At 35.3% G+C, this 16,721-nt stretch overlaps 1 protein-coding gene across 1 annotated transcript in view; it reads right to left on the bottom strand.

Moving 5' to 3' along the window:
- KIF14 (kinesin family member 14) overlaps positions 1–16,721 on the bottom strand; it is a 36,535-nt gene that overhangs the window by 15,923 nt on the left and 3,891 nt on the right. The window contains exons 4-20 of the mRNA XM_013961268.2: positions 14,398–14,496; positions 12,601–12,653; positions 12,226–12,256; positions 11,753–11,860; positions 10,482–10,598; positions 9,722–9,840; positions 8,699–8,871; positions 7,792–7,939; positions 7,622–7,685; positions 7,216–7,400; positions 5,297–5,399; positions 4,908–5,068; positions 3,898–4,045; positions 3,309–3,461; positions 2,627–2,753; positions 1,895–1,988; positions 699–834 (exon numbers count right to left, since the gene is read on the bottom strand). Coding sequence (XP_013816722.1) covers positions 699–834; positions 1,895–1,988; positions 2,627–2,753; positions 3,309–3,461; positions 3,898–4,045; positions 4,908–5,068; positions 5,297–5,399; positions 7,216–7,400; positions 7,622–7,685; positions 7,792–7,939; positions 8,699–8,871; positions 9,722–9,840; positions 10,482–10,598; positions 11,753–11,860; positions 12,226–12,256; positions 12,601–12,653; positions 14,398–14,496 — 2,019 coding nt within the window. The remainder of the gene's footprint in view (positions 1–698; positions 835–1,894; positions 1,989–2,626; positions 2,754–3,308; positions 3,462–3,897; positions 4,046–4,907; positions 5,069–5,296; positions 5,400–7,215; positions 7,401–7,621; positions 7,686–7,791; positions 7,940–8,698; positions 8,872–9,721; positions 9,841–10,481; positions 10,599–11,752; positions 11,861–12,225; positions 12,257–12,600; positions 12,654–14,397; positions 14,497–16,721) is intronic.

Raw genomic sequence — 16,721 nt, forward strand, 5'->3', positions numbered from 1 at the left:
CATATTACAAAGTAATATCATAAGGGAATGTTTCCTCAGTTTTTTCCCCTTTTGTCCTTTGATACCTTTTTTTCTATTTTGGACAAATCATGGGAAGTTTATTTCAAATACATAAACAAATAAATATGAAGTTATTTTTTCAAACAGTAAAGTATAATTCTTTAACTAGATGTAATTATTTAAGAGAGGAAAAAAGTCAGTTCCAAAGCATAAAATGCCTTCATATTTTTCCCTACCATGAAAATATTTTTAGAGCTCCAACAATTGGGATTTCTTCCTTTGCAAACTTCAAGTATGTTATTTACTCCAGAAAATGATTTACCTTCAGAAATAGTAAACATCTCAATACTTGTCTATATATTTGAATCATTTTTCTACTAATTTTTCAACACTGTTCCAGGCTACGCATAACACAGATATTGGGAAGACAAGAACTTATATAATCAGGAGAATCACATACTGAAGCACAGAACAAATTCAAACTCATCTCTTATCATATGTATATATTTTGTATGTATGTATATATGTGTATATATATCATACTTTTTTTTGTTCTTTTTAATTAAAAAAAATCCAGTGTCTTTTTGTTAAAGATCAGATAAGAAAGCCTCCTGATTTTCCTCCTGTATGATTATCAAAATACTATCTTTGACAAAGTATTTATGATTATTAGTGTTTTTTCTTTGGTTCTTACAGACCTCATAAAGTTCTTTCAATGCTGCTAGTTTGCATTCAAATTTCTCCATGCTCCAGAAAGTTGCAATTCCCAGTTTGATATTACGAACCTGTACCTGAACAGTTGCTGTTCCTGTTTTATCATCGATTTTGTCATGCCTAAGAATTTGAGAAAAAATTTTTTAAATAATAATTTTTTAAAAATGAAGACAAAGAAACAACTATACTTCTAAAGTAAATAAAGTATTTTTTTTGGGGGGGGGAAATCATACTGAGGCTAAGAATTTGCTTCATTACAAGCACAGATACAACATGATGCTTGGGACATCATGTTTCTCACAAAACCACAAACATTAGTGTGTCCGTTAAGATTAAGTTATTTTTATAGAAAGGGGGGGAAGGGGAAGAAATTCTTGCATTCAGAAGAAAACATCTGAACTAGCAGATAAATTCCTGGCCCTCAACAAACTCGGAACCAAATATACGCTACAGACTTCTATTAGCAGAGTTCCTATTGATAGGCATGAAGAGACAACACCCGAACAACACAACTGTACACGTACACCTTAGAAACTTCTAGGATAGCTGCATTTACTGTGGTAGTTTTTAAAAACCAGCAGAGTTTTTTCCCCTGTGAGGACAGTCTTCTGCCATTGTAAAGCACTAGTGTATCTCAAACTGAGCACACCCAGCCAATACACAGGTCCACTTTGTGAACACTTCCACTACGATTAGCAAGAAGCGCGGCATAGAAAAAGATCTGTAGAGTGAAACAGCTGGTCCCAAGCACTCAATATCCACATTCTGAGGTTTTTGCTTTGGACTATCTCTACTGTGGTCTATGAAGTGAACATCACTAGCAGCCAGTTTGTCCTCTAATTGCCCAAAAGTAATGCAGTTTGCGTGCCCTAGGATCACTCAAATATGTAAGCCAAAGCATGGCATGCACAGGCATCAGGAAATTCACTTCCAGAGCACACTCAACCCAAAGTGAATTGAGTAATATAGATGCATCCTTAAAGTCTTAATCTCAAATACACATTTCGCACTAACAAGCCTAAACTAACAAGTTCAACACTGCAGCTAAGCTAGCTAGTAAAACTGATTTGTCATGTACAATTTAATGAAATTCTTAAGAGAAAAAACAAACAGCTCTCTGCACATCCCAAAATCTTTTCCCCCATCTCCATATACCCTATTAAGCAACTCCAATACTCACCTGCAGAAAACAGTGTTTTTCCCTAATTCATTACTAATGGCATTGGCCTCCTTGATCATCACTGATAGTTTCAGAGAATTCCAGTTAAGTGGAACTAATACAGAATACGGCACATAATGATTAAATAGTTCAAACATAACATGAGGCAACAACATAAAGGTTAAAAAAAAGAACCCACAAATATTTAGCCAATAACAGTTCCATAGATTCCCAATATATTAAAAAACCCGACCCTTCTGGCCAAATTAACCCTGAAGACAAAACAAAACAAGAAAAGCCCCACACATCACAAATAATAACAACAACAGAAAGAGGTTGATGAGGGGTATTTCAGAAATAAGAGACATAACACCAGATACTGTATATTGGCCTAATCTGAGGCGGGAAACTAAGCACAATCTATTCTGGTACTCCAGTTTCCAAAATGAGTTACTCCAAATCAGTTCATCCAGATGGGGGAAGAACTTCTTAGTAATTGAGGTAAGTACAAGACTATGTGTATATCCACCTGATAAATATGATTAAAATATGATTTAAACAGAACTTCTAGCACTGTCTGATACATATGGCTTAAGAAGGGAAAGGAACATATACCAGCCATAAGATTATTTTCATTCAGAAACACTAGAAGTGTCAGAGGAAGAGAGGAAAAAACCATCTGACTCCAAACTCCTAAATCCAAGCCCACTGAGTGAAAGAAATCTGCATTGCCCTTGTGACATTATGACATACTAGTCATAGTTTTATTCCCACTTCCACGATTCTTTTGAAAGGTTTGTATTTCTTCAGCAATCTTCTGTTTCTCTGCTTCCAGAGCTTCAAGTATCTTTGCATGACGAATAGTATGATCTGCCAGAGCCTAAAAACAAAAAAGCAGAAAAACAAACAAACAAAAAAAATCACCACAAAACTCTTAGCAGTATTATTCAAGCAGCAAATCTTGTTGCTGTTGTTTTAAGGACTCTTAGAACAGAAAGAAATATATCTTTCCTTCTTAGAAGGAAACTTATCTACCATATCAGTATGAAACCCTTTGTCTTCAAATTTTGACAATTTTCTGGTTTTACTTAGATATCAACATGCTTAAGAAATACTGAAGTAAAAAAAGAAACTAACATTTTAGTCATTACTTAAGTTAAAGCCCTGCGTCACAACTTTTGGCACAGGCAACAGTCGCTAAAGTTTGGTACATCAACAAGATGGTCCGTGTTATGTAAGAAATAACATGGTTGGTTCTAGTTTATCTCCCGATTTAATAAAATAGCATATTCAAAGGGTAAATAAGACATCTGTCTACTCACATAAAATCATTTAGAAGAAAAGTTCTGAAGAAGCAGCAGTTAACTTGGATATAGAAAAATGATTTAAAAAAACACGACTGATCACCTAAGAAAAGCTTGGTTTTTTAAACTACCTGCTTGGTAGCTAATGTCTCCATTTCCAAACGCTTCTTGTTGAAGTGTACTTCTAGCTCAAGATCTTGCTTTGCCTTTTCTAGCTCCCGTATTTTGTTTGCAGCCTTTTGATTATTCAGTTCTTGCATTTGCTTCTTATGAGATTCTTCTTTCTAATACAAGAAAGGACAGATTAGAGGACATATACCATTTCTATAGCCCTTCTGATCCATCCCTTAAGGCACATAAAGTTTATTTTCACTTCAGTGCATTGAAAACATGTGGGCCCTATGAATTACTCAGCATGCCGTCAGCAATGGAAGGCAATATCTCCGTTCACAAGCTGAGTTCTTTATGTCATCAATAGCACATTTAGGAAATAAGCTACTCAGTCTTTATCATTGTGTATAATTCTGATACCTGCTTTATAGTTTCTTGTGTTAGAAAGGCTCAATTTTTTTTTTTTTTTTTTTTTTTAAGAAGAATGGGGCTTAGCATTCACTAAGTGGCTATATGCAAGACAACAGAAAAGATAACACTACAGCTTTTTGTTTAATTATATAAGACCTACATTATGCTGTTTTATGTAATGATGCAACAACAGCTCACCAGTTCTGCTTCTAGTGATTTTATTTTGCTTTCATAAACTTCTTTTTGTGATGTCAGTTCTTGCTGAGCCATCTCTTTTGCAATTTGGATACTTTGCATGATTTCTTCTTTGGCTTTGAGTCGAGCCTCTTCAATTTCTGACTCAAGTCTACAAGTGGTAAATTTTGTACATTTAGAATGCTGGCTTGAATCTCTAATAGGCTGCACAGAAGCTAAAAAGATGATATTCTCTATCATAACAGGTGGTGTAATGCCCAAGAGCCTCTGATTTTAATAATGAAAATTTATTTTACATCTTTTCTACTTTGCCGAGGTATTTTTAGTTTCATAGGGAAAAATGCAGACACAGGAAAAGAGAAGGAAATGCAACATTTTAAACTATATTTGATTTCCAGATTTATTTTATTACTCTTCTTCCACAAAATTAAGAACTGTAATAGAAACTCACTAACCCCCATTAAGATGGGTTGGAAAAGTATATTTCAAGTCAATAAGGCTTGCACCTTCGTAACTCCCAGGAATGGGACAAGTAGGAATAACAGTGCACCATGTCACTTTAATTCCCCACGGTCATTGAAGACCAAGGTTGTAGCTTTGGTGTCCTCTCATTTTCTTAGCACATTTGCTTTTCAGACTTTAATCTTCTCTGAAGCATCAAAAGTAAATATTAGAAGCGCTAAGTACTATTTACGACTCATTATGTATATGAGAAGAAATGTCACTGAAGAGAAACACTACTCTTGTGGACCTCTGGAGCTTAGCATTTCTTGCATTGTTTTCTGGATTCTTGAGGACTGGACTGGATTGTGGTGACCACCTCTTATACCTAAGCATGCATTTCAGCTAAGTCTAGAACTTCAATTTCCACTGCAAAATGAGTTAACAATAATCTTGCTTTTTTCAACTTTCACTTAAGAAAGTTATAGTTATTAATTATTTCGCTATTTCTTGAACTTAATGCTGCATTAGCAATTGAATTTATTTTTAGAACAGGAAGATACAATACTTACTGTGTTCTTTGAGCAACAAGAAGCTCATTTTTTGCAAATTCAAAATCTTTTGGACTATCATACAGAAACGTAGTCCCACAAGATGGCCTTCTAACTTTCTGAACCTCTACTGGATGATTAAACCTGAAATAATGGTCTCCCCCAAGGATCACTCGATCACCCTGCAAGGGGGAGGAAGGAGGGAGAAAAACGACCTATAACTTTAGACTTACAGTTAAAGGTACAGTGCTTAAAACATAGGGCTGGGGTGGAAATCAAGAAGAAAGAGTCAAATATTTAGAAGTTCCAGAGCCGCCTTAAAAAGAAAAAGCCAACAGAAATTGTGATATTAATGCAGCTGTAAGTTCCACACACATGTATATTACTCTTTAAATAAATCAATTACTTACATGATGTAGAACTGTTGGGTCTAGAATGTGTTTCCCATTAACATACGTCTTTGCTTCTCTCAGTGGATTAATACTCACTTTGCCATCAATATTTTTTATAACACTGAAAGCAAGAAACATTTGTGATAGCAGTAGATAATTTTAACTGCAAGTGATCTTTTAATAGACTAAAATTCATGCTTTAGATAGCGTTCCTGTTATCATTTTTGCAGATGCTGATTGTCTTCATACAACACTCTGTTTAGTTATTTGATAACTGGCAACCTACATTTTGAAAGAGAGTTGATCTTTAAATCCGAAGAGTTCACTATTAAAAAATTACTCTAATCTACTATCGTGACTGTTTCTTTGACAATGCTTAGTCTCCTAACATATCGACATCCTCCATATTTATAGTAACAGATAAGTTAAATTTCTTCTGCCATTCTGTCTCGGATCAATTGCAGGGGATGCACTTAAGCATTTCTGAAATTTGGCCAAGCTATTCTCCACTTGGAAGACTACTCAAATGTATGTATTTTTCACACCCTCAATTTCTCATTCAGAAGAGGAGGTAGATATTAATGTATAGTCACACACAAAAATTGCAATGGATTTATGGATAGTCTAATTATTTTGTTCATACACTAGAAAATTAAATATCAGATATAACTATCTTATCACAGGTGAAAGTTTCATTTCCCAAACCATCTTGGGGCAGAGAAGAGGAACAACAGGAGTGCACTGTTTCATAATCCAGAAGGTGAAACATCATAATATACAAGCATATGAGTCAGTATAACCAAGACAACAAGATCTGGAAAAAGGTTTTATGTTTCAAAAGTACTTTAACTTATTATGATGTATTACAACCAAGGGAGTGGTGGGGGAAGGACATCTAGTAATAGGAAAAAAAACACTTTTGGTCAGTAGAGAGTACAGGTACACAAAGTTATATCACTAGCTTTTATCTCAGCCATAGTAACTACTGTTTCCAAGGTAGGTAGTGACTGAGAACTGCTAAAACATAAGCTTGCCACTCATATCCGCTCCTTTATCTGCCACTAGAGATTGTTTATTTAATGTAAATAAGCAACTTAACCAAATATTTTTCAAGTGAAAATTATATTGATATAACTAAGAAAAGATAACAGGCAAGTTAATAGAATTCTGAAGACTGACATTACAAATGTTTATGCCCATTTTAACAACAAATTTAGTTCTTATGTAAAATTGATAAACCTCAAATGATTTTAAAAAATAAAATAAAATAAAAATGCATTCCCTAATAGATGATAAACTATCCCTTATATGTAAGTTTATAATTACTGATGCTAGATAGCATTACTGTAATGTTGATTTGCTTTCTTAACTATCACAGATCATAACCATGAGGATTGAAACACTGGAAGTGTCTCTGTCAGTTCATAAATTTGGGAAGTATCTTATAAAATTGAAGCTGAACACAGGTATTTTAGTGCGTTTCACTTAACCACCCTAACAGAACTACCTTCCTGGAAATATCTGCATATACATACACATTTTGCTGACTTGCAGTTTTAAGTGAAAATTGTCAAGGCGTTTCACAATTACATGAATAATTGTGACATTACATTGAAAAGAGTTATCACACACAACATCATTTGACTAGCTCCTTCTCAAGCATTTCTGCACAAGTAGAAAACTTCACTGTATTAACAAAACAGACAGAGAAGTTAAAACTTTCTTAGTTATCAGATTTCTAGTGGGAAATAGGAGGAAGCTTCCTTGAACACTGAACAGTACAGAATTATCCCTAAAAAATAATTGTCCTGGTTAGAAAAGTCATTTTGTTACTGCCAGAAAGAAGAGTGACTCCAAAAGCAGGGGCAAGGGTCAGAAGAAATATTTCTTACTCTCATGTGAGTATAAAAAGGGCAACTTTAAAGAATACTACATACCAGTGGTCAGCAGCAATCAGCACTCCAGAAAGCTGGATATCGTGTCTTGAATTTGGCGTATGCTTTCCAACAGTAGTTTCTCCTTCTTTGATCATATACAACAGCATCTCAGAAAGCTGGGGATCTTCATTGAGATTAACAAGGTTTGGTAAACGATTGTCCATTTTGAATGCAACTCCTGCTTTCTAAAGAAAAGAGAGCTCAGCATAAAAAACAAAATTTATTTTGTGCAGTCAAATTTATTTAAAATTTTGTACGAAGTCACAGTTGTCAGTTCAAAGACTAGTATTATGGAAATCAAATGCTGAAAATATTCTAGCTCTTCTGCAAAGCTCGCTGGTGCTATATATTTTCTATACAATCTTCTATTGGAAGTGAAGTGTCAAGTGGAAGAAAGAAGATGTACCTGTAATTCTTTTGTTTCTTCTAATTTTCTTTTTTCTGCTTGTTCAAGCTTTTCTTTCCAGGCCCTTAATACATTAGGGAGAAAATGACTTAACACAACATATTAGGAGAAAAATTCCAGAATATAATATTACCATTAGTTAGTTCAAAAGACATTAGTGACTGCCCCACCTTTGCATTTCTGCCATGTCCCTCTCCTGTTGGTGCAGTTTTACCCTCAGAGAAGTTATTTCCTGCACATAACGTCTGTATTTTTCAGGATCAGTATTCTGAGCACTTTTCTGAGCTGCCTTCAGTTTTTCAATTTCAGCTTTCAGTTCTATATAGACATACCACACACACACAGAGTACATACACAAATGCAGACAAAATATGGATCAGACATTAAAATAAGATTCTGGAAAATTCATCCAGATATTTGATTAAAAGCAAAATACCTTTCCCTATTCAAAGTTCTCAAACCTAGCCCAAGATATCACCTTAAACTTGGCAAAAAGCTCACAGAGAAGCATTACATTAAGAAAACATATATCCCAGGTTGTGTTTAAATGTAGTTGCAGGAATGCACATGAAAAGCAGAAGGGAAAAAATCTCCCCCCCCACCCGATCATAGAGCATCTGAGAAGTGTGTTTTAAGAAAAAACAAACAAACAAAAAAAACTAATACTCAACAGTGCTCTTATTCATTCTGATCTGACTAAGCTGAAGTTTTGCTCTAGTGAAAAAACTTCACAAGTTGGATTCTTTTCCAGTGGAGGTGAACATATCTTAAGCTTTCACATTCATAAGATTTATGTGTGATTACTTGTACAAATGTTTGTCATTGGGGCACTGCAAAATATTGTTTATAAAAATACATTATTAAAAAGTTAATGAAACAGCAAAACTGTTTCAAAGAAATGACATTTGCATTTTAGAAGTCTTGACTACAAACATTTTAAGAGTGCAGAAACCACAAATAAGCGATCAGTTGGCACAAGAGGTTATTGGTAATAACATCTCTTACAGAAAGATAAGTTAGAAACACGTACAAAGGAAAAAAAAAACCAACTTCGAAGACTTCAGATGCCAGCCTCACCTCTGATTAGTTTGGCATTCACATCTTCATTTACTTTAGCAATGTTGATTATTGAACAAGCTTGTTTTGCATAGCGAAGAGTGCTGAGTGTTTCTTCTATACTGCTGGCAGCTGGACTGACCGTGGCAATCATAGCAGTTCGGGAATTTCCACCAAGACTTTCCTTTAACAACCTTTGTTTGACATGAAACTGTAAGTCATTTTCCCCCCCCGGTATGGAAAGCAAAATCAGACTTCTCAACCTGAATGGATTTAATACCAAATATCTAGGGTTTTGCCACTTATTTGAAAGCAATTTTTAGCTACTTAGAATCCAAACCAAGGTCCTGTTTGTTCTTTACCTGACGCAACAGCTAATTTCTTCCGTCCATAGATCACTTTGAAATACAAGTTTTGGATTTCTAAGCAGAAAGAACACTTGCTCTGGGTGCAGAAACATAGGAATTGCTCTAACTCCCATTTTTGAGGTTTTATCTTTACCTGAATGTCATTATGGAATTAGCAGCGTTGTAAGAATGAGAGTTTTGTGCCAAGCCACATGACCTAAATGCCTCTGCCTTAATTCAAACCAGCTTAACCACTTGCTAACAAGCCTGTCACTGGTAAGGTAAGAAGCAGTATGAAACTGAAGTTTCTGATGCAAGATGACAACACAAGCAAATAATTGAAGAACACAGTTTCTTACCATTAAAGATCAAAAAGGTGTTAGAATTCAGTAGATGCCAAAAAAACACGGAATCACTTCCATGGTAACAAAGACAAGGAAGAGCAGCAAGGTGAGGACATTGTCAGAAAAGACAAATGTAGTAACACATTTCTTTGTACCGCATATAAAGGAAAATGCATTGTGAATGCACTGGCTCCGCAATCAGAGATGTAATTATTCTATCCTCTCTGCTCCTCATATCAACCCACTTCTGCAATATAGATGAGGTAAAGGAAGGGATGTTTCCTGAACAGAAGTGGAACCCACAGTCTGAGGCGGCCTTTACTTCTATATAAGTAATTCTGAAATGTACATACCATGTAAGGATGGACTCCCGGTAAGGAATGAATGTTTTCTTTCCATTTTGAGACTGTTCAGAGAGTGCAGAAATAACCTTTCCAAGGGTTAACAGTGACTTATTAATACTCACACCCTCCTACACGAAACAAAAATATAATTGTAATTCAATTGTATTTTCTTGTGTGATGTTATTGACTGTACTCTTTCACTTAATTGTGCTTATTCAGTGATACAGATATACCATATTAAATGTCACTACTGATTTAAAAAATTGCAATAGTATCCCAGATGATCTTCATTCAGACAGAAGAGACCCCCTTTTTAAAGTGAGTAGTCCTAAGAACTGGAGACCTTCTTACGAAGGCAGCTTGAAAGTCTCCTATTAGAAACTCCATTTACTTAAGCCAAGAAAAGGGACAAGCTCTGAACCTGCACAACATGTGAATCATGATTTAGAAAGTCAGCTACTCATATGGGCAGTTTTTCCTCATTTCTTTGAAAGGATCCTCAGGTCTGCATAGCGTAGGGAACACTGGCCTCCTAAGACACATTTGGCCTGACAGTGACTGCACTGTCAAAATAGCTCGTTAGAGTCACCTGCCCTCACTGACAAAATGCTATGTAATATTTATAAGAAGTATTGAGGGTTACAAGTCCTTCTACGATGCCTGTTCTTCCCAAGAAGATTTCTGGGAGATGAGGGTGCTTTGGAGTAGCAGAGTTTAGGGATGCTCTTCAGAACCAATCTTTTTTCACAGATTTCCAGTGCGGATTTACCTTCAGCCTCTCTCCAACAGTCTGAGTTGCTGAGCAGCGTTCACTGCCAGCTAGATCTATTAGATTTATGCGACTGGTAATCCTACGATCACATTGCTCTTCATCCACAAACTCTACCTGGAAGAAAGAAGATCATTGCATTCAAACCAAAATAAAAAGCAGAGAATAAGCAAAAATCTAACAAGCTGTTTACTTAAAAAAATAATAATAATAATTAAATGACACTTCCATTTACTTTTTACAGGATGCCTTAATGTACATCTCTTGAAGGCAACATTCACACAATTAACCATAGCATCATAGCATCAAGCATTTACAATGGAACAAATGAATAAGCACAAAAAGCATGAAAAAAACAAGCAGCCAAAACTATAGTTTGCTACTTAAGTTTGACTACTGCCTCTATATAGTACCCATGGAAATTATGACTTAGATCAGTGAAGATCAGGTAAATAGTGACTGGAAAAGCCTCAGGACTAGGTCTCATGGAGAAAAGAAATAATCCAGTGGTGAGAATGGTGAGTGAAAGGAGGAGGGGAAAAAAAAAAATTATGAAACTGCACCAAAAAAAAAAAAAAAAAAAAAAAAAAGGCCAACCAAAACCCAAAAAACCTGCAAGTTATTTGTGAATGGAAGAAATTGACAGTCTGTAGACTTTGAGGAACTCTACCTATTTCACTTCTGTTTCTAGGCTCCTCTCTCAGAGGTAGACTCTGTCTCTTATACATAAATCTGTCAAATAAGAAGTTGCAGTGTCCCTATATCATGAAGGCACATGAGCGAGAGAGGTATCCGGAAGCAAGGAAACATTTGCTAACTGAACTGTGCTGAAAATGAGCAGAAAGCACCTACTGCATCTCCCAGCACAGACACAGCCTGTCACCTGCAGGAACTCAGAGCCTTCTAGCTTGCGTAGCCCAGTCTTCTTAGAAACCAAGATGTGTTGGCACCAATATGAAATAAGGTCTGGCCCCAATTTGACTTCCAGATACATCTCAAAAAGACACTCAGAAGCCTGGAACTGCTCCTAGATCTACCAGTCTAGACATTTATATTACTGCTATAAATATATGTATAGCAAACTGGCATTAAAGTCTACTCATCAAAGCATGTAAAATAAAACAAGTTTTGCTTTGTAGAAAGCTATGTTAATATCACTGTCCTTTACTTATCTTTTATGTTCTCTCCCAACAAATTTCTAGGAAGCACACAAAACAATTTTCCACTAACATATTTGAATAGATAATTAAAAATAAAACATCCAGCAATACTTTTGTTTGCGTCATGACAAAGGTGAAGACTGAATGAGATCTAGAGCTCTTGTCATTCATTCCTGTAGCAGCAGTTGCTCTCTGTTTATTTCCTAGTTCAAGCCAACTCTGTAAAAGAGAGACGTTGAGATGTAAAAAAAAAAAACCAAACAAAAAACAAAAAAACACTTTCGAGTAGTTAACTGAAGTTTAAAGTGTTTGCAAATAAAGTTAACAACAAATGATGACTCTATAAGGGATAAATCAAAACTCATGATAATGTGGAAAGAGAGTGACACTTGTCTGTTTGAACCTAGACAGATCTGTGATAGGAGTAGTGTTCTTATTACTTTTCATAACCAGCTGAAATATCATGGAATCCTGGGCAGGCTGTAAAGTATTTTCTTCTCATCCATGCAATTTAGTTTTCAGTGGTAAAGGAAAGAGCAAGGAGAAGTATTTGCATTCACTTTTAGTAACAAAGAAAGTCTTACCTGGATATCAGAATAAGAACTGACAACATTCCTAGGGGGAGGGAAAAAAAAAGTTTGGGTTCAAACTGTTTTTACAGTGTTCCCTGCTGCTTGAGTTTTGAAATATTTCCCAAGTTACAGACAAAATACAAATATACCATGAAAGCTCAAATTGTGTCAAGACTTCCATGCCTATTTGTTTCACTGAAGCCAAATGGAAATACAGCAAGTTAAGCTACACACAGGTGCAAGTTTTTGTAAAACTAGGTGGAGCTATGATCTTGCCAAATCCATTGGCAAATACACAAGCTTGCACAGAGCCACAGGATAATAACTGGAACACCATTTCAGGATTAAGCCAACACATTTATTACAATGAGAATAGTTAAGACTTACACGGTCAGGTCTTCCACATACGGTCCTAACACTGGGTGTTCCCTTACACGGAGCTGGTAAGAATAATTTTAGGAGGGGAATTCATTAGTAACCTATGAATTGGACATAGCAATCAGGAATTTCTTAATTAAGAGAAAGTTTTTCTAGTATGAAGATTATCACCAATAAAATTCAGAATTAATTATCTAGAAGAATTTTCATGAAAATACCAACAACCGATTTTTTTACAGTTGCACGAGAAAAAACAGTAGACTGCACCAGACCATTGCTTGCAGAACTAACTGTGCAAGAACATTTGGATAAAGCACCAAAAAAGCTAACATATTAAACAAGGGATTTACATAAAAATTCTGCTGCCACAACATGGAAGGTTTTAGAGCAACGTAAATCTATTTTATGGTTCCAAGTTCAACAGAAGCTTAGCTCAAAACCACTGAAAAACACTAACAAAATCACTTCTACTGTAAGCAAGACAATATAGTCCTATCTCTGTACAACTGGTTCAGGTAAGTCTCAAGTTTAAGATAAAGGGCTTATTTCAGCAGCAAGTTGTATGTAGTATAGCCTACCGTAAATTGGCGATACCAAAATATTTATCCTGAATTAACCATTTCAATGTAGAAACAAAGAACTTTATCTTCTTTGCACTGAAGATAAAGATATTTTTCTTCTTTTATTATAGATGTATGTATACCCAAACATATACAAAAGAGTTAATTCAGAGAGAGAATTATGACTCTGTGACTATAGTGCCACTGATTTCAAATAAACACTCAGAACTTGCACACAACCAGAGGCCAGTACACTGCTCAATATCACAAAGCTCAAAGAATAGTGGGTTTTTTTGTTTGTTTTTTAAACTTGACAGGGATATGGTGAAGGAACTTATCATAATTATTTAACACAAATTTCTGAAGCTTATGATTTTACATATTTAATACAAAAACATTAAGAACTAGCTTAACTAGTTAATAGGGTCCCTGAGTCCTCCCCCTCCCCCAACTTCTTCAAAAGAAGAGTGGAACTTCCTGCCAGCCCCGTGGTTTTAAGCAGTGGAGTGTCTAGGGCAAAGAATTTGAACGAGATCATCCATCTTGGTTCCGAGTTCTTAATCCAAAAGTAAATTTCCATAGTTGGGTAGTATAGATGTACAGAGGAAATACAGGGGGGAAGAGGGATTCTCCCTTTGCAAATATTAATAATTTTCCATGAATATACTATTAACTGCAATTAAATGGTAAACAGGCATCGCAGCAGATAAACAATACACAGATATTTTCAGAAAGCGTATGGACGCTTCAGTAGGGCTGAGAATTGAGGAGGCTGATGTGTCACCTAAATTAAAAAAAAATACTTTATTACAACAAGGCAGCCTCCTAATGCTACCAAATTACAAGAACGTAACTCAAATTAGACAGCACAGAAAACTTGATGGAATCCAGAGACGACTTAGATAAATAATATCCTATTACTGTCTTTTTATAAAGGCTGATAATATCTTCTTCATTTTGCAGATAAGGAGAGATGTTAACAGCAGCTTTGAGAGCCTGCTGACCTGCCTTGTTTCTATTTCAGCAAGATTTATGGTTTAGCGGTTCTTAAGTACAAAACATTTTGCTTGAAGTTATATCGTGAGATGTTTTTTTTTATTTGACTCCAGTTATTCACAACAGTCTGAAGTACTTAAATAGATAAGAAAGCAACAATCACTTGTCATTTGTGCCTTTTTGTTTAGGGAACAGATGTCACCATTTTGAGATAGAGTATATACATTTATTTCTGTGAGCAACAACTTACTGGGTGTTTCTTCTGTCCACTTTCAGCTTTAAAGACGAGCAAATCGTGAATTTTCTCATTGTAAACTTCAAAATAGCTCATTTCAAGATGATACAAAATCTTAAAAAAAAAAAAAGTTTTATTTGTATAGTCTGCAGCATACACGTTCATCACCATTTCTGTTTCATAAACATAGATTACCAGTCTTGTTTGCTCCTGCAGTAGCCTCATTCCCTTAGGGACCAGGCTTCTACAACATCATACATGCAACAGAAGGCATTGACTGGTGTTATCTACACCCTGACATGGCGAGAAAGGATTACCTACTGGAAAAACAAAACTAGATACTATCCACAGCAACCTTAAAAGTATTGAACAACAAGCTTCCATGAAAACACATCTTTCCTTTGAATACCTCTAGGAGCTTTTGGGGAATATATTTGTAAATGGAATTTTGCTTACAAGGCAAGGAAGACTGCAGCAAAAACAAATCATTAAAGTCAGAAATACATACAAGGTTCAAGATGATTTGTGGCAACAGAATCACTTATTCACAATGCATAAGCAAAGAACAGCAAACTTGCATCTGGTAGTTTTGCATTTATTAGAAGTTATACTCTATAGCCAAATTCAGTAAGCAATAGCATTCCTAAATTTCTCAGCATCTGTCAACCTACTGAAACATTAAAATATTATGAGTTGTTTGGTATTAATATTCAAAACCATGAATTCATGCATAAGGTGTTAAAGAAACTTGAAATAGTTAAAAATAGAAAAGTTTGTCTGCATGAACTTAACCAACTGTTCCTTCAGCTGTTTTATAGTCTGTTAGCAAACATCTATTGAGTCACTAAAAATAAGCATGCAACCTCTACTGACCTGTGAGTCTGTCCCTACAGATGTAGGCAAAATATATATTAAAAAAGAGTATAAAAATAACCTTAGACACCAGCGTGCTTGGAATTGGATATTCCTTATCCAAGTAAATAAAAATTTTTAATCCTTTTTATAGTTTTAAAAAACATTCAGGGTTTTTAACCAAGTATTATGATTTGTGTTACTACCAGGGACAGCTTTAGCTGCACTGTTCACATCTCAAGCATTATACTGTAGTTGAGTTGGTTCCTCAAAAGTGATTCTTTACTAGAAATTCAGTCTTAGAAAAACCTTAACAACAGTCTGACAGAAAAAGAAAGTATATCTGACAAGTGCCACAAAAAACAAACTCCACATGTACCTACATTTGCGATTTAGGTCTTTTCTCCTTCATAGATGGGAAATAGTTCTGTATGTACATACACAGCATGCACTTTTGACATGTGTATTTACCAAGTTACTTTCTAGGTCTCACACACTTGTTTAAATGAATTTTAGCTTGTCGGGCAGCTCTAATGACATTCTTGCTGCATTTCCACAGGGAAAAAACATTATTCAAACTGTTGTCTTTGATTCAAGTCAACTGTGGATTCATCAGTTTGGCTAACTGCTTGCTAACATTTCAATAACTTTCTCCCTGATGGATGCAGTCAATCATAGAACCACTGAGCTAGAACAGACCTTCCAGTTCACCCCTACTCCAAGTCAAACCACATGCGGGTCATTCCCGACAGATGTCTGTCCAGACTGTTCATGAAAAACATCCATTAATGCCTCCAAAACCCTCACAACAACCTATTCTAATGCTTCTCTAGCCTTATCATTACATACTATGAAAAACCTCCTCAGATTATGTTGAAGTGACACATCAGCTGTATGAAATCATAACGCACCTAGAATTAGCTTACGCAAGCAGACTATAAACAACTACAAGGTTGTTTACTGTGACCATGACAGTGATGGTGCAAGATGTAGTATTCTGAGTTTTGAAATATTTATGTAAGTAATCACATACTCAAAATAGTAATACAAAAAGCATATACAGACTGGTCGAAATTGAAAGGATTATGAAAAATGAATTACAGCATAGCCAGAAATATACAACAAAATATATACATTTTTACTTTTGTCTCCAGTTATGATTTGCTAAATTATCATTATTACACAAATTACTTTTGGGAGAAACAGAATATAACCCTTCTTTAAAGCACTCTGGAAAAGATTACAGCTCTGTCTTTTTAAATCTACATAACATAGCTGTAGAAAGGGACTCAAACCAAAATGTAGTCAGAGTAAACATTCCCCCTGCCCCCCAAAGAGCACTCTCCCCTACAGGCTTACTTATTAATAAAGATCCATTCTCAAAACAGAAAAGGAAGCAAAACTTAAAATTTACAAGGAAAATTTTAAAGTCTTAAAAATTCGGATAATGATAGTTGAATTGTGCCTTTTGAATTTCAGCAAGAATA

Source organism: Apteryx mantelli, chromosome 8, assembly GCF_036417845.1.
Source record: "Apteryx mantelli isolate bAptMan1 chromosome 8, bAptMan1.hap1, whole genome shotgun sequence".
Classification (NCBI taxonomy): Eukaryota; Metazoa; Chordata; class Aves; order Apterygiformes; family Apterygidae; genus Apteryx; species Apteryx mantelli.